General features: G+C 41.2%; 1 protein-coding gene across 3 annotated transcripts in view; it reads right to left on the bottom strand.

The window, feature by feature from the left end:
* The window catches only part of stac (SH3 and cysteine rich domain), a 66,576-nt gene extending 48,312 nt beyond the window's left edge, over positions 1 to 18,264 (bottom strand). For all 3 annotated transcript variants that reach the window (XM_053632445.1, XM_053632446.1, XM_053632443.1), the window contains exons 1-2: positions 17,735 to 18,264; positions 5,357 to 5,678 (exon numbers count right to left, since the gene is read on the bottom strand). In XM_053632445.1, coding sequence (XP_053488420.1) covers positions 5,357 to 5,678; positions 17,735 to 17,863 — 451 coding nt within the window. In that variant the 5' untranslated portion in view covers positions 17,864 to 18,264. The remainder of the gene's footprint in view (positions 1 to 5,356; positions 5,679 to 17,734) is intronic.
* Positions 18,265 to 18,551: the final 287 nt, after the last annotated feature.

The following is an 18,551-nucleotide window of genomic DNA, read 5'->3' as shown; positions in this document are numbered from 1 at the left end:
TGAGTTATTTTGAGGGCACGGCAAATGTCCACCGTTACACAAGCTGTACACTCACTACTTTACGTTGTAGCAAAGTTGTCATTTCTTCAGTGTTGCCACATGAAAAGATATCATCGAATATTTACAAAAACGTCAGGGGTGTACTCACTTTTGTGAGATACTGTACACAATAAAGAAAAAAAACATACTGTCGGATGTCTCATATCACGATATATTCAAAAATAACATTATTAAAGTCGGTTTAAGCGACAGGTTTGTCCATCACATGCCTGTACACACACATTTTTTTTCCCAGATCCTTTACTCATTCGATATGCCATTTGATCATATTTTGCTATGATTCTCAAAGAAAAAACAAAAACCCACTCCTATAACTGCATCCCAGACTCCACCTGTAGACTCATTCATAAAAACGTGACAGAGTTGTACCTCTGCCGGTTTCCCATTAAAGGCAACATCACATACTGTATGTTATTCACACGTTATAGCGAGAGCGTGCCCGTGTCTTTACTTCACAGCTGAACCTCGAGGAATAACTATCGCCGATAAGGCCCGACTGTGAGTCACGCTGAAAAGTGAATAATAAACATTTCTACGTGCTAATGAATCTGGCAGCGATGTGTGTAATTGTTCTGGGCATCGTTATTGAAAATCAAACATCATTACAATATGCACAAGTCCCTCAATACCTGCTTGTTAGTCACGGTGTATGATCTAACACTCTCGGCGTCTAAAATCCACTTCTTCCTAGTGCTCTCGTCGGCATTCGGAGTATTCAGAGTAGAGCGAGGTGTCCAGAACGCAGAGGGGATTTGATACCGAGACGGTGGACGTCGCTATTCAGACATCCGCCTACAAACTACGAACTTCACGCGCGTGATAAAAGAGGTGCTGGGGATGACACAACTCGTTATAGCTGATTTATATAACGTTAGTAATAACTCTAAAGTTACGTTAATAATGTTCCGCAACAATAAACGTGACTGTAAGCGGATAAAAAAGGACGACGTCGCTCTTTAATAAATGAAAAACTTGCCGTCGTATCAGAGGGATAAAACAGGCTTCGGGACGTGCTGTGATGCTTGTGAATCCAGTTATTTATTTCTCTTTTTAAACGGCATTTACGAATACATCTGGAAATTCCACTATTTTAATCTGAACCCTTTACTGACGGATTAACATTTCCGAGACACTTGCGGTCCTCCGTAGGTAACAGTAACTCCGTGTTTTATTCCTTACTTACGGACTAAATTCGGAGTATCTAATCGAATATATCGATCTGTATGGATACCAAACACTGTCTTTTAGTTTAACTTACTTTCTAAACATCAGCGTTGTTTATTATTTTCCCAGAACAGCCATGCCCCGTCGTGGTTTGCTTGTGCGTTCTTAAACGGCGGTGTAATAATATGACGCGCAGTCCCTCGATTTTAATCGTTGTTCCTCGAAGCCTCTCACATTCCACCTGAGGAAGAGCAGACTCACACGCTGGTGAAATAAAAACCTTCACTACCTGTTCAGATTGATCGGTGACGCAGATGGCTAGCGGTCAGTGTTAGTCAGACTGCTAGTTAGCGATAGATAATTAACTAGCAGTGTGACGGCTAGCGATGACGGCTAGTAAGATGGCCGTAATTGAAACAGCTTCTTGTTAGGTAACATTAGCTAAGCTGGGTAGGTGCTCACAGGGAAACATTTGCCAAACTGATCACCTGCATGTAGTTCTCCAGTGGGACACGTGATGGAGGAAACCGTTTTTTTTTTTTTTTTAAATCCTTGAAGTTGAATAGACGAGGCTTGAAACGTTCCCACGCACATTTCACCATGACCTGTTCTAGAATCACACAGTTACACACCATATAATGTGCTCTTTGTGTATTTCTATATATAAAGAGATGCACCGATACTACATTTCTCAGCCGATACCGATAACCGATACCGATACTTTTACCACTTCTTTTAAATGAATAATAATGAATTCCACCGTTCTGAAAGAACTGCAAATAAAAGCTTTATTCTCTCCATTTCAGCAAGTTGTTTGACAGTAACTGGTCTCATAAACACAACGCACATCACTCTCATTAACATGAACACATGAACTCAATGAACTCACATGAACTCAATGAACTCACATGAACTCAATTCTGAAGATTAACGTAAGATTATTAATTTACTGAATGTTATTCATTCATATTAACATCGACTGATTTCTGTAAACCCTCCTGTTAGTCTCACATTCACTCTCCACAAACACGAGCATTTCTACTTCATCACTAACATCAAGCTGGTCATATATAATATCAACTTTTTTATATATTAACATGCACTGGATATGAAATATACCTACTCTATAAATATATTTTCCTGTGCGATATATACTTTTTGGTCAACTCATCTTCATTTAAATCTTTCAACGGTGTACTGGCGCTTTAATTTCAGGAAAAAAAATGATAAATTAGACTCGACGCCGAAACTCCCGCTTCACTGCTGCTCACTTCCGGTGTAAATTTTTTTTACCAGTGCAGAGATTACAGAGATTACAAACTGCAGTTTTGTCGTCATTCCACACAAGAGACATCTTCTTTACACACAGCACGAATCCGACGCGTTCTCCCCGCCCTCTTTGACAGGATACAATCGGCAATGATGAAAAATTGCCTTTACCGATACCGATTATTGGCCGATACATCGGTGCATCTCTAATATATATAAATATATTCCGACCATTTTGGATCACTGAAAATGAAGCACTGTGAATCTGTTGCGGTTATGTGTGTGTTTGGAATGTGCTAGACTGTGATCTCAAAACCTCAAAAAACATCCATTCTTCTGGAGCTCTTTACAACCCTGTTTTGTTTCTGTCAGTAGGGCGGCGCTTTTATGTAATGTCCCCTGTGGTCTTAACTGGCCAGGCTCCAAGCACACTGGGTGTAAAAGTAGAACGTTTCCACAGTGATCGCCGACGACCGCCTGCTATATCGGACACGCAGCGCGGCGGAGACCGACTGACCCTCTTTACAGAAGTTTCCAGAAAGGATGACGTTATAGAGACAGACCCAGACTGTACAGATCACCTGAGGGTTTACCACAGAAAGAGAACACATGCTGTGGTACTGTGTGTACGAAATGTCACATTTTCCCCACTTATAAAGCAGTCAACAAAACAATTCAGTGATTAGCGATGTTTCTCTCAACACCAGCTTTTATCAGAAAGAAAAAAAAATCAGTTGACTATATACATTACATATCTTTCATGAAATGCATTCTGTAATACATTTACACTCTAGACAATAATCAGTAAACTAGCTCTTACAGACAAGTCTGCATTTGGTTTATTGCTAGTTATCTGGCTAGCTACTGAAAGCTAGCAGTTACCGTTAGTTAGCTAGCTAATCTATAGTTGATCAGCTAGGTAACAGTTAACATTTACTTCGATAAATATTTAACAATAGATAAGTTAGCTAACACTTAATGTTAGATATCTAATAACCAACAGGCACGTTAACTAGGGGTTAGTGTTATTTCGATAGCTAATTGTCATTACGCGGGTTAGCTAGCAGTTGATGTTGGATTGCTAACTATGAAAAGCTAAGTGAGGTATAGATTAATGTTAGCTAGATAGCGAATTACCAATACACAATTTAACTAGTGATTGATGTTACTTAGCTAAGTAAGTTAGGTAGCAATACATAAATTAGCTAGTGGGTGATATTTTTTAGATAGCTAATTAACAACAGACAAGTTAGCTAGCATTTAACGTTTGCTATATAGCTAATTATCAACAGACAAGCTAGCTAGCATTTAATGTTTGTTAAATAGCTAATTAAAAATAGACAAGCTAGCTAGCATTTAATGTTTGTTAAATAGCTAATTAAAAATAGACAAGCTAGCTAGCATTTAATGTTTGTTAAATAGCTAATTAAAAATAGACAAGCTAGCTAGCATTTAATGTTTGTTAAATAGCTAATTAAAAATAGACAAGGTAGCTAGGAGTTACCGTTATTTAGATAGCTTTTTAGCAACAGACGGGTCTGCTGATGGTAACGTTAGTTAGTTAGCTAATTAACAATGGACAAGTTAGCTAGTGGTTAATGATCGTTAAATTTACTAGTTAACAATAGGTACGTTAGCTAGGTTTTAATGTTAGATAGCTAAATAACAGTAGACAAGTTGGCTATGTGGTTGATGTTAGATATCTACTTAATGACAAATTATCTATTTGTTAATATCAGATAGATCGCTAATTGAAAAGTTAGCCAAGAGAGTGAATGAATTAACGACAGACACATCAGCTAGTAGTGAGTGTTAATCCCACAACAGACAAATTAGCTAACATTTACTTATATCTAGCAAACTAGCATCAACCAGAACATCCCACTTGTTGTCAGATGATGTTAGCAAAGTCGGCTAGGATGCTAGTGTTTGGAGTGGGTTCTGAGAGTCTGATTCAGGGTATCATTAATGTTTAGTTAAGTATAATTAGTCAATGTTAGCTACAGTTTTATGTAGCTAGCTACAATTTGCTCATTTACACGTTGTATTGCATGGTGTGTTAGCTATCTTAGAAAACTGTTTTAAAACTGCAGTTTAGTTTTGAAAAAAAAAAACAAACAAACAGAAAATCCATCCATGTATTAGTCTAATTTTTGATTTGAACGGACCAATTTACTTCTTCTGATCAAAATCAACCTCAAAGCACCCTTTTTAAACTTTTACTCGCTATAAATTTGCAACTATCGACATCATAGCTACCATATTCGGCATATCGTGTGAAACCGATCATATCATATAGATCATGCAATCGGTCTCATCAGGACCAAGCTTTTAATGAAAGAACCGTGTAAGAACCGCAAAGTAACATTAATACTGCCTCTCAAGGATTAGCACACATGGTGTTATAACACACAGCTGTTGAATGCTTGAATCTGATTGGTCAGAAGTGTGTATTATTGTCCTATTTACAGCAGGCATCCAAACGTTTTATTCCTTAGTTACGTAGCTAGCCAGGCTTGCTAGCAAGGGTGCTAAGATAAGGATAACTGTTATATTGTATCATTTAAGCTAGTAGGTGAGTTTACTAGCAAACTAGCTAGCTACGATTATAAGAATTGTCGCTACACATATTGTCGCTACACATTTGAAACACACTTGTCATACGGTAAAATCAGGATGATTCATATTATAACACTGGTTGACGGCTAGTTTCCGTTAATTAGATAAACCCCACCTAGCTTTGATTAGTACATCCAGTGCACGTGTGATCACACTGTAGCTTAGCGTTAACAGATCATTCTAAGGGCGTTTTTTATTCCAAAATGTTATAAGTCTCATTAGCATACGAACCACATGGTCTTACCTACAATCATATGGTTGCAGAGGTCGCAGAAGTGCGGCTTCTTGAACGTGTGCTCCAGGAAGGTGTGTGCCGTGGGGTCGGGTGGACGCGGCGCACGCGACGGCGAGCAGATGGTCAGGGGGAGTCCAGACGGCATTATGGGAGGCGGAGTCAGGGGTGGGATATAACAGGACTCGGGCAAGACAGACACCCCGATGGTACTTAGCTGTCCTGTGCTGTTGCTGTTGCTAACCTCGGGACTCGGATGCTGGAAGAAGTTGTCGGCGCTTTTGCTGCGGAGGCTCTTGGTCCTGAAGGAAAGCGAGCGCTTCAGCTTCTGCAGCTGAAAGAGAAACGAGAGTGAAAGCCATATGATAAGTTTCCCTTGTACGCGTGTCCCAAACAAAAACACCTTGAGTAAGATTTAGTGGTTCTTGCGAACTAGTCCTACAGTTTTTGTCCTACATGTTCACAAAAACGGTGTCAAACTACTCATGAGAACATGAGACTCGATTAGGATCAAAAACATGATTTGCTAACAATATGGCCGCCACCTGTCAATCAATCCAAGTGACACAGAACTGGTTTACTCAAATGGCTTTAATTCTTGACTCGTATGGATTCAAACCACTTGAAAGACATGTTTAGTACAGGGTTCTGAGGATATCAACAATGGCTCGGGTGTGGGTTTTTAATCAACAATGGATTACTTCAGAAACATGGCTGCCTTCAGCCAATCAGGTTTCAGCATTCACGTCTCACAATTATCATTGTCACAAAGCTTGATCATTATGCTTATCTATGGTCTCTTAAATGGATGGTGATAGCTCGGTGGTTAAGACAGTGGACTCCTGATCAGAAGGTCATGAGCTCCATTCCCAGCACTACCAACCTGCCACTGTTGGGCCCTTGAGCAAGGCCCTTAACCCTCAACTGCTCAGTTGTATATAAAATGAGATAAAATGCAAGTCGCTCTGGATGTCAAATGCCATCAATGTAAATGTACTTAGTAACTTGGAAAGAACTGGACACTGGGGGGTGCTATATGCAAAGAGTGCCTGGACCCCGTTAATCGCTGCTTGCATCTGTATTTATTATTCAATTTCTTCTCTGTGCATTTTGTGAACTGATCTGTGCGTTTTCTTATCGGATTCGAATTTAAACCTTCAAAACAATGATGTTTTTGTGAAACTGGGGCTAAGAAATGAGATAAGAGCATCAATCCTAAAAGACATCCGACTCGCGAAGCCGACTGATTGAGGCAACGTGCTGAAAAACAAAATACCGGGCTGTTCTGGACACCAGATGTGCGTACATGTTGCTCACCTGCTGCTGTTCCAAGAACAGATTTATTGAGCAGCCCACTTCACACAGATAACAGATTCATCCTGCTGAAATCAAGGCTCCAAATCTCTGTACGGTTCCCATCCAGAACTCCTAATGAAGGACCAACATAGGTCTCATTTGCTCTGGAGTTATTAATGAAGCCCAGAGCGGGAACAGGACAGCGAGAGCTGGCGAGAGGAGGCAGGTTATCATCTGTCTCTCCTGATACGCAACCTCTTTATGAGCTGCACATTACCCAGGACATCAATCACTCGTCCAAATTAGCCGACAAAGCCCAGCAGAATCCGTCCTCGTTAGTCTAAAAAAGATCTCCCCTATGCCATTAAGCTGTGCCGATTAAGGGAAGATTAGGAATCAGAAAATTAGGGATGAAAATTAAAATGAAAGTGGGTGCACGCAGATGGATTAGTCTGATTCAGATGTCTCAGCCGATGTGTCAGACATTATCCCCTGTTCCCTATATAGTGCACTACTTCTGAGAGGTGTCCAAAAACTCATTCGCGCACTCGATTAATCCCACAATGCACCGAAACAATGTACGATGTACTCATAATGATTCGCTCGCACCTTCACTGAGTAATTAACAGGTTTTTGGGTTCATTTTTTTCTGCTATTTCTATGCACTGATCAGCCATAACATTAAAACCACCTGCCTAATACTGCGTAGGTCTAACTTGTTCAGTCAAAACCAGTCGAGGCATGGACTCCACAAGTCCTCAGAAGGTGTGCTGTGGTATCTGGAGCCAAGATGTTAGCAGCAGATCCTTTAAGTTCGGTAAGTTGTGAGGTGAAGCCTCCATGGATCCGACTCGCTTGTTCAGAACATAACACAGACGCTCGATCGGATTGAGAATCTGGAGGCCGGGTCAACACCTTAAACCCTTTTTCGTGTTCCTCAAACCGTTCCTGAACAATTTTTGCAGTGTGTCATGGTGCATTATCCTGCTGAAAGAGACCACTGACATGAGGGAATACCGCTGCCATGAAGGGGTGTACTTGCTCTGCAACAATGTATAGGAAGGTGGTACGTGTAACATCTACATGAAGGTTTCCCAGTAGAACATCGCCCAGAGCATCACACTCCCTCCACCGGCTCGCCTTCCTCCCATAGTGCACCCTGGTGCCAGCTCTTAGCCAGGCACCCGGCCGTCCACACGATGTAAAAGAAAACGTGATCCATCAAACCAGGCCACCTACTTCCATTGCTCCACGGTCCAGTTCTGATGCTCACGCGCCCATTGTGGGTGCGTTCGTCTGTGTATGTATCAGTTGGATTCCAATTTATCCGTGTGATTCCGATTCATCAAGACAATTCGGATTCAAAAAACACGATTCACATGCATCAACAAGATTCACCATTCTCTGGTCAGTGCGATTCAGATTTATCAGTGCAACGCAGAATCGATCTAAGCGTCCGATTCTGACTGACTGGCCAGATCCAGGTTAAACACACTTACTCAGATTCGTCAGTGGTGTGATTCGGATTCAACAACATGACTCAGACATGTTAACGTGGTTCGGATCGATCGGCGCGATTCCCGTTTATCGGTGCAATGCACGACCGATCTAAGAGTCCGATTGAGATCAAGTCCGATTCAGATTAATCAAAGTGATTCGGACTTTTTTTGTGTGTTTTTTTTTTTATAAACCAAAAGATTCAGATGCATGAGGATCGGATGTATCAGACTTGCTGCTGTACTCCAGATTACCAGTGTGTTTAACCCGATTTCATCTCGTCAGCTGCTTTTAGCATGTGCTCGAGGAGAGGTGTTATAATCTGGACAGCACACACACACACACACACACACACACACACACACACACACACACACACACACACAGGTTCTCTGCCAAAGCCCCAGTTTTAAATGCAGAATGCTTCCTACTTAAAGTAGAAAGGATACGCGAAGCTTTATTACACAAGATATCGCATCCATTGCATTACTGATATTATTAATATATTTTTATTCCAAACACAATAAAGTACATCAGCTGCACCGCGGAATATAATATAGCTCTTTAACACGCTTCGCAGACCCCCCAGACTCGCTCGTCTCGTCCAATCGGAGCACGGCATTCGATCAAGAATTTATTCAAGGCCATGTGTGATGACTATTAGAATCTGAATATGACTGATGGATCAATCGGTATCTCCCATAATGTGGACTGTAAGTCCCCCCAAGACACACACACACACACACACACACACACACACACACACAGTAACTTTTACAACCCAATCAGTCTGTGGCGTCATAAAACAGTCCCAGAATGAGAGATACGTTATGAGCGAGTGCGTGTTGAAAAGTGTGTGTTTCGTGACTGAAAAGTAGCACTCGGCAACACACATACACTCCTAGCACACACGTCTAACTACAGAATCACACGCACGCACTAAATACACTCCGTGGTGGCTGTGCGTTATTGTTTCCACTGCTTTAAAACAAACACCCTGCTTTTAAGTTACGTCACTGAACAATAATGGAATTATTTTAGACTCACGGGGTCTATCTGTATATCGTTGTACATTTGAGAAAGCGTGGGGTATCGTGTCAAATTCTAAAGCTTAAAACGTTAGACGGCGTCCACACGTCACGCTACACGGTTTGTTATTTTCCCGGCGTGCCCTCACACTGTTCACTCGACTCATCTCGCAGGAGGAATGCTAAAGTCTGAAAGGGTCGGAGGGGCGGGGTTAGCATTCAAACGTCTGAATTAGATCCCGGATTTGAACCGCATTGGAACGTTGTACGGGGATTTGAAACGGCGGCAGTACGATACGTGCTAGAGGACCCTCGGACATCTCGCGAAAACGTACGGATATTTTATACGCACGGAAGAGTGGTCGAAAATTGGCGAACGATCGCGCAGGACGCCTACAAGAAGGGATTCCTGCTGGAGGGGGCAGTACTAGCTTCCGAAGCCAAGGGTGTACTTACTTTTTCCCCACACTAGAATATCACATCTGTTGATATTTCTGTCGAATAAATGATCGAAAATGCTCACTTCTGTTCAAGGATATCGACTTCGTTAACAGGCGCTGTTTCAAAGGTGTCTGCTCGTCCAAACGTGCACGTCCGTGGGGTGTACTTATTTTTTCACACGCCTTCACGATATAACCTAAGTATGAAAGATGTTGGAAGACATTTTTGCTCAAAAGGTGTTCATTTCCCCTATGTACGGAGACTTCTGGGACACTACGATGAGTTGTACGTATTAGCTGAATGAAAATTCTCTCTCTCTCTCTCTCTCTCTCCGTCCAAACGATTATGTCTCTGGGAAAGACGTGAACGAATGAAAGAACGAACGGACGCGGCGCAGGTATTTCCGTGCTGACGCCAGGCGCAAATTGAGTTAGGGCGAAAACAAGCGATGAGTTATTTCCCCACACGGCTGTTCATTGTTTATGGAAAATGAGCTTTAAACCAAACAGTGGCATCATCCGCGTGGGACGGAGGACGCACGTGCCACAGGGCTCTCGTTACGGCTCTCTGCCGGGAAACATGCAGGAGGAACTTTTGCTCGCTGCAGAGAGATAAGATAAAGATGAAGATCTTTCATCGGAAAGCTTTATAAGGACCTGCAGACGCTGGATGTCCGGGGTGGTCTAATAATAAGTATCATGCGTAACGTAGTGTCATTTAATGTAGCCGTGTAATCGAGTGCAGGACTTCTGTTTCAGAGTCAGATTCCGGGTCAGATTAGAAAAACAGTGCTGCATTTTTAACACTGGGCCTTCATTCATTTAGAACAGAACCTGTGAGCTTCGAGGTAGAACGCACTGAAGGAAGTGTACTTTCATATACGACCCCGATTCCGAAAAAAGGTTGGGACGGTATGGGAAAAAAAACCCAAAACAAAACAAAAAACAAAACAAAAGAGTCCTGTGAAAATTCCGTTCACGCCGTACTACACTGAGCACACATTGTTAAGACGTTATTTGATGTTTCAGTTGGTGGAGTGAATTTATTTTTGAAAATATACACTCATTTCAAATCTGATGACTGGAAGACACTCCAAAAAGAGCTGGGAGAATCGACTGTTTATCGCTGTGTAACATCAGCTTTTCTTTTACTAACACTTATTAAGAGTTTGGGCGCTGAGTGAAGACACCAGTTGGTTATGTTTAGCAGGCGGAATTTCCACCCATTCGTCCATTGTGCATTTTTTCATCTGCGCAACTGTACCGTGCCTGCGTTGTCTTATTTTGGTTGCAGGACTACAGGCCGGCCATTCTCGCACCCGTACCCTCTGCTTACGCAACCATGCGCTTGTAATCCGGGCAGAATGTGGTTTGGCGTTGTCCTGCTCTGGATGGTAGCGTACGTTGCTCCAAAATGTGTACACGTCTTTCTGCATTAACGCTGCGCTCAGAGATGTACACGTTACCCATACCGTGTGCACTGACACGCCCCCATACCATGATAGACACTGGCTTTTGGACCTGACGCTGATAACAGCTTGGATGGTCCTTTTCCTCTTTGGTCCGGAGAACACGACGGCTGTTTTGTCCAAAAACTATTTGAAATGTCGACTCGTCGGACCACAAAACACGATTCCACTGTGCTATTGTCCATCTCAGATAAGAGAAGTGGGCGGAGCTTCTGGACAGTGTTGATGTACGGCTTCTGCTTTGTGTAGTAAAGCCTTAACTTGCATCTGTGGATGCAGCGGCGAATGGTGTCGACCGACAAAGGTTTACCAAAGTATTCCCGAGCCCATGTCAGGACCTCCATTACAGACTCATGACGGTTTTTAAGACAGTGACGTCTGAGGGATCGGAGATCACGCGTATTCAGAAGTGGTTTTCGGCCTCGCCCTTCATACACCGAGATTTGACCGGATTCCTTGAATGTTTTAATTATATTGAGCACTGTAGACGGCGAAAAGCCCAAAATCCTCCCGATTTGTCTTTGGGGAATGTTCTTCTCAAAGTGTTGGATTATTCACTGACGCATCTGTTGGCAGATTGCCGAGCCTCGACCCGTCCTTGCTCTTGAAGGACTAGGCCTTTTTTGGAGGCTCCTATGATATATACTATGATTAGACGATCGCCTCACCTGTTTCACATCACCTTCTTATTTCAACTTCACATCGCTATTAGTCCTAAATCGCCCCTGTCCCAACGTTTTTGGAACGTGTTGCATGCATCAATTTCAAAATAAACGTTTATCTTCAAAAAAAAAAAAAAAACAATCTTTATTTATCGCCACACCGCTGTCGAATTCTCGATTCTGATTGGTCGGAAAGTGTCGCTTAATTCTCCGCGCGTCCAATTGTTCATACGGCGATGTTTCGACATTTACTGAAGGAGTCTCCGAACGTAAGGCTGTAACTTTCCGAAATCTTCAGGACACAGGAGTTTACGCTTTGTGGTTTTACGCTAGCATGACTAGCCACGTTCTGTTTATTTATTTATTTATTTATTTTGATCTTAAAAAGCGAGGCTGGGGATGGAACAACCGTTTATAGCTGCTATAACACAAGTGGAAACTAGCTTGGAACTAGCTTGTTTTGCAGACATTCCACAGCAACTCCACATCCCCAAGTGTTTTATTCTTTACTTAACGCCCTTGTTGACCTGGGAATGTCTCTAACTGGGCTAAATCATGACGCAGACACGCAAATTTCCTTTATTGGTGTCAGCAATTTGCAGTAACGCATCTCCACAGATGGCACCGGCGTCGGTCTGTGAAAGCGACAGCTGTATTGGCGAAGCTCAGACAGAGCCACTCTATTCCCCGGGCTGAGGACTTAATGAAATTATTTCACACTAAAGCTATTTACTGGAGTCAATTCTACATTTCCTATGAATAATACATTCCACACTGAAGATTAATCATGTTGTTGTTGTTGTTGTTGTTGTGAATATTGTATTAGAGTACGGCCGTTGCATTGTGACTATCCATTAGCCAATAAAGGCCCCCCCCCCCCCCTTAACGTTCGTTCTACAACGTAAAAAAGAACCGTTCTGAAGAGGACCAACAGGAGAAACGCAAATACAGATTAATTGAGAATTGAACTTGTATTTCCTTTATAAATGATGCTAGAGCATGTTACTGTAAGACTGCACTGGTTAACAGTCACGTGAGATCCAGAAAGCGTCCCTCTGATGTTGATTCAATTGCGCAAATAAGGATGGAGTACTACGGTGGGCCTGGGAGACATCCCAATGACTTTTCTTTAACGTGGGAATTAAGTGTGGAACGCTACGAAGTGACGCCACAGACGCCTCGCAGCAGAATTTTATTTCGTGTCAAGTGGAACCTCGTGGACACGAGAACACGTGAGAATCCATGGAGACAGTAACCTGAGCTCGGGCGTTTTATACGTTTATATTTTTAAACTTTAGATCTTACACAGGGTTTATTTAGACTTTCGGAATTTTCTAAGCTTCTCAAGGTCTCTAGTTGTTTAGGTTTTTCAGGAATCTTTAGTTTTTAGACTATCTTTGGGTTTTAGCGCACTCCAGGTGTGTTAAAACCTGACTCCAATTAGCTTTTCTGAGGTCATTAACTCAAGGGTTCACATACTTTTTCCACAAGCACTATGAGGTTTTTTTGGTTGTTCTCAATAAAGACATGAAAGATAAGAATTTTTTTTGTGTCATTATTTTAGGCACGTTATATTTGTCAATACCCTTGACTTAGATGAAGATCAGATCACATTTTATGACAAATTTATGCAGAAAACCATGAAATTCCAAAAGTTTCACATACGTTTTCTTGCCACTGTATATAATGTTATGTGATATTATGTTGTTATGGTATGTAATGTAATGTTATGAGATGTTATGTTATATAATGTTATGTTATATAATGTTACATAATGTTATGTGATGTGATGTTATGTTATGTTCTATAATGTTACATGATGTTATGTTATATGGTGTTACATAATGTTATGTGATGTGATGTTATGTAATGTTATGTTCTATAATGTTACATGATCTTATGTTATATAATGTTATGTGATGTTATGTTCTATAATGGTATGTGATGTTACGTTATATAATGTTATGTGATGTTATGCTATACAATGGTATGTGATGTTATGTTATATAATGTTACATGATGTTATGTTGTATAATGTTATGTGATGTTATGTTCTATAATCTTATGTGATGTTATGTTCTATAATGTTATGTGATGTTATATTCTATAATGTTATGTTCTATAATGTTACATGATGTTATGTTGTATAATGTTATGTGATGTTATGTTATATAATGTTACATGATGTTATGTTATATAATGTTATGTAATGTTATGTTATATAATGGTATGTGATGTTATGTTATATAATGTTACATGATGTTATGTAATATTATGTGATATGTTATATAATGTTATGTGATGTTATGTTCTATAATGTTACATGATGTTATGTAATGTTATGTTATATAACGGTATGTGATGTTATGTTCTATAATGTTACATGATGTTATGTTATATAATGGTATGTGATGTTATGTTCTATAATGTTACATGATGTTATGTTATATAATGGTATGTGATGTTATGTTATATAATGTTACATGATGTTATGTAATGTTATATAATGTTACATGATGTTATGTAATGTTATATAATGTTACATGATGTTATGTAATGTTATGTTATATAACGGTATGTGATGTTATGTTCTATAATGTTACATGATGTTATGTTATATAATGGTATGTGATGTTATGTTCTATAATGTTACATGATGTTATGTAATGTTATGTGATATGTTATATAATGGTATATGATATGTTGTTATGGTATGTAAAGTTGTGTTATACAATGTAAGTGATGTTATGCTATGTTATGTATGTTGCACACTGGACGGATGAAAAAATGTCTGATAAGATCTGACTGGATGGACTTTATCTGATAAAACTCACTGATGGTGATGGTGACGTTCCACCCAAAACCCACCGCAGATCACCGATACATACTGATAACAAAAATGTGATTTAACGGCAGTGTAAAATAATAATATTACTATTACTGTATGAAAACTACATTTATATCATAATATACAACCTGTACGAATCGTTACTGTTCTAGACTCGGCAGGCAGCATTGTTCCAGCTGTAATCAATCAGTCCTTAATTTGGGCAAGTTTAAAGGAGTGACCTTCTTAGAGAACATAATCCACAAAAGTGTCGTTCTAACCCCCTTTTTTTTAATTTTTTTTTTTAAAAATCTAGTAGTGTGATAACGTTGGACATTTGACACACACTAAGCACTTTTACACTTTTACAAATTGGAATAGCCACATACAAGAAAAAAAAAAAAAAAAAAAACCAGCAACCCAGCAGTGTATCTGTCTAATTCCGCTGACCTGTCCGATATTTTCTGGCTAATTGTAGCACTCAAGGCCACAGCTGACCCAGTTAGTTGGCGGAGAGCTGTGAAACAGCCAAAAACGCCAATACGGGTGACAAAGCGCATCCCACCAGCTCGCCTACCACATCACAGATCCATCTGACTCGTCTGCTCGATTTATGCATCATGAAATGAAAGACATTAGGAATCACGTCACGCCCAGCTAAAAATAAATCTGGATCCTTTCGCGCAATATGAAAAGCCTTTCTGGGGGGAAAAAAAATGGGAAGTGCAATTATTCAAATAATAAGCATCAACTCCGCCAGCCTTGTCCTTGTCAACTAGATAATATCGTCACCACGCTGCTGACTGTACAAGCGACGCACTTTTAAGTGAAAAGCAGCTGTGATATCTGCTCTTCAAGGTTCCTCAGTTTGGCTAAACGATATCCCATAATTCCAGTAAACAGCAAGGCAGTTGTTGTTATGGGGAAAAAATGTAATAAATAACTATCTTTATACGTACAACAGCGCTGCTGAATTCTCAAATCCGAAGGTGTGAATTAACGCATTTTCTGCAGCGCGACTGTAGTTCCGGCTGTAGTTCAAATCACAGGTTCGTGTTAATGCGCTCGTTCTAAAACGTTACGGTTTCTATAGTAACAGCTCGTTCACGTGGGCTCGTGCGGCAGACGCTCCGTACGGCCTAAGGTTAATAATAAACAGATTATGAAAACGTTTGCTGTTATTTGTGACGGTGATGTTTTCTGCACTTTTATTTCATGTCCATTTATGGAAGGAGTCTCCAGCGTCAGCGCTGCATACAGCAGCACGTCAGTACGTTTTCCAACGTGGAAAAGTCTTCAGGAAGGCGAGGTTTACACTTTATGGTTTCTTGGGAACGTTGGGGACGAGCTGTGATTTTTTTGGTCATTCATTTTGTGAGAGAGAGAGAGAGAGAGAGAGAGAGAGAGAGAGAGAGAGAGAGGCTGGTGAGGGAATGACTGTTTATAGCTGCTATAGCATAAACGATAACCTGAACTAACTCATTTCTACTGTGGTATGAGAGGAATAAAACACTACAGGATGTGCTGTTACAATAAAATAATCAACTTTGGGTGGTAACAGTCAGTACGTTTACACGGACGACGATAATCCGATATGAACCCGATTAAGACGATACTCTGATTAAGAAACTAGCATGTAAACAGAGATTATCGATGACCTTAATCCGATTAAAGTCCTACTCGAAGTAAACACAAATGGGATTAAGACGTGTGGAGTATTCCTGTTTTAGCTGCAGACATGTACACACCTTCATCACACTATTAACGTCGTGTGGGAGTTTTCACCGCATTGTGCGACAGGACACGTACACACACGGCAGCGCTCGACCGTTTGACGGCAAACAAGAGAGCACGGCTGCGTCCCAAACCGCGTACTTACCTGCTACAGTGTATAGTAGGAGAAATACATGTATCTCAGCTACTATATAGACGGTAAGTACGCGGTTCGGGACATAGCCCACGGCTTCAATCAGTCGTCTATTAGCACGTACAGCACGAAAAATAATGAACCGCACTTGAGGTGTTCGTAAAATTAAAAATAAAAACACCCAAAACTGTATACGGTCCCATAACAAAGACCAACTGTACGTCGATTCGTGAAATTCTGGAGGGAACGTCGGACGGCGTAGCGTGGGGACGTAATGACGTGCGACGTTAATCGATCTATGTTCTATAACACGTAAAACAGGAACATGAAAGGAGTATTCTAAAAGCCACTCATGTAAACACCTTAATCAGAATATCGTCTTATTCAGAATAAGGTCCGTAATTAGATTACCGCTGTCTGTGTAAACGCAGTCAGTGAGTCCGCTTCACCACACCACGCCGTCGTGGATGACTTTCCTATAAAAGCCTGACATAGAGTGTCAGCAATTTAATTATTAAAGAACAAACTGCCGTACATTTTATCCATTTATAGCTACATTCAGCGTTGTGGAACGTCCATGAAACACATGGGTTTTTCATTTCATTCACTTTCCCTCACCGTGCTCTCTAATTTCTCCCTCTTGAAGTAAATAAGACCTAAAAATGCAGCGTGTCATGTTAGCAAGAAACCGCAACTCCTCTGTCCTGAAGACTTTCCCGTGTCGGAAAACATACCGTGCCGCAAAGTTCCGAGCGTGACGTGCGCTGATTTCACTTCTCTGATCCGAGTTCACATCACCTGCTTTAATCGTTTCTTTGCGTTTCACTTTTGCCTGGAACACCTTTACCTCTGGCTGACACCGGAGACTCCTTCCATAAACGTCAAACAAACACGTCCTTACAGGAAATGAATCGATATCAGACATCGGAAGAACAAGCGAGTGGGTGGGATACAAAAATTTCATCCTGGGGAGTTTCGGGTCATTCTCAGAAGCACATCTGATGAACCAGGTGTAAGTCTGGATTTTTTTTTTATTCTCATCCAGATCCAGCACACCTGTACCAGGTAATCACCTGAATCTACTGAAGTAATTATATAGATATATATAGTTATATAGATAGATAGATAGATAGATAGATAGATAAAAATAAAAGCTTGAGAAAATAAAGACACACAGAGAGAGAGAGAGAGAGAGAGAGAGAGAGAGAGAGTTAAATAGGATTTACGGTATAATGATGATACTGTGGCGCGCGCTGAGACGGTAAGCTGTGACGGTGTGGGAAAAGCGCACGCGCTCCCGTTACCTTGGACTCGTGCTGGCTCGCGGAGGTCGGAGACTGAGGCGGCTCGCTCTGCTCCGTCACTGGCTCTTTCTCTTTCTCGTTCCCGTTCCCGTCGCTGTCGGTCTGCGTCATGTTGGCTGGCGGAATCATGGATGCAACTCGGTGCGAGAACCCCCACCCCCAAAAACAAACAAACAAACAAACAAACAAAACAAAACAAAACAACCCCGCAGATCTAGCCGCGGTGTTTTACATGTTTCCTTCGAGTTCCGTGAAACGGCGTCACCTGTAACGGGATCCCCGGTCCTCACATCGCGCTCAGAAGTGCGCGCGCGCGGCTGTATTTGGTGATTAAACTCTAAAGAAAGTGGTGTTTTGGATCTAATAATAATAATAATAATAATAATAATAATAATAATAATAATAAAACAAAACAAAAAAAAAGGAAGATGGAAGTTGGAGCGCGTGGTGCTTTATTTCCGAGGCGCTTCTTTCCAGTGTTTATTCCCTTTTCCGTTACTTTCACCGACTTGCGCGAGGGAGATGTGCGCCCGGGCGCTCGGTTTGGGTCAAACTGCTGGCCGCGCGCGCCTACTGTTCATCCGTCACATGGTGCATTGACCAATCAGCGCTCTACAGGGGCGGTGCTTAGACAAGATCCAGCCCTCCCCAGAGGGATTTCCATGGTTACGCAGGGTTTTTGGGACTCGGAAATAAAGTGCACTATGTAGGGTGCAGGAGTTGTTTATTTTTATACCCCATATGGTGCACTTCTTTAAGGAGAATATATATATATATATATATATATATATATATATATATGTGTGTGTGTGTGTGT

This window comes from Ictalurus furcatus, chromosome 9 (genome assembly GCF_023375685.1).
Source record: "Ictalurus furcatus strain D&B chromosome 9, Billie_1.0, whole genome shotgun sequence".
NCBI lineage: Eukaryota > Metazoa > Chordata > Actinopteri > Siluriformes > Ictaluridae > Ictalurus > Ictalurus furcatus.
The sequence above is the reverse complement of the archived record's forward strand: the minus strand, read 5'-3'. Positions and strand labels throughout refer to the sequence as shown.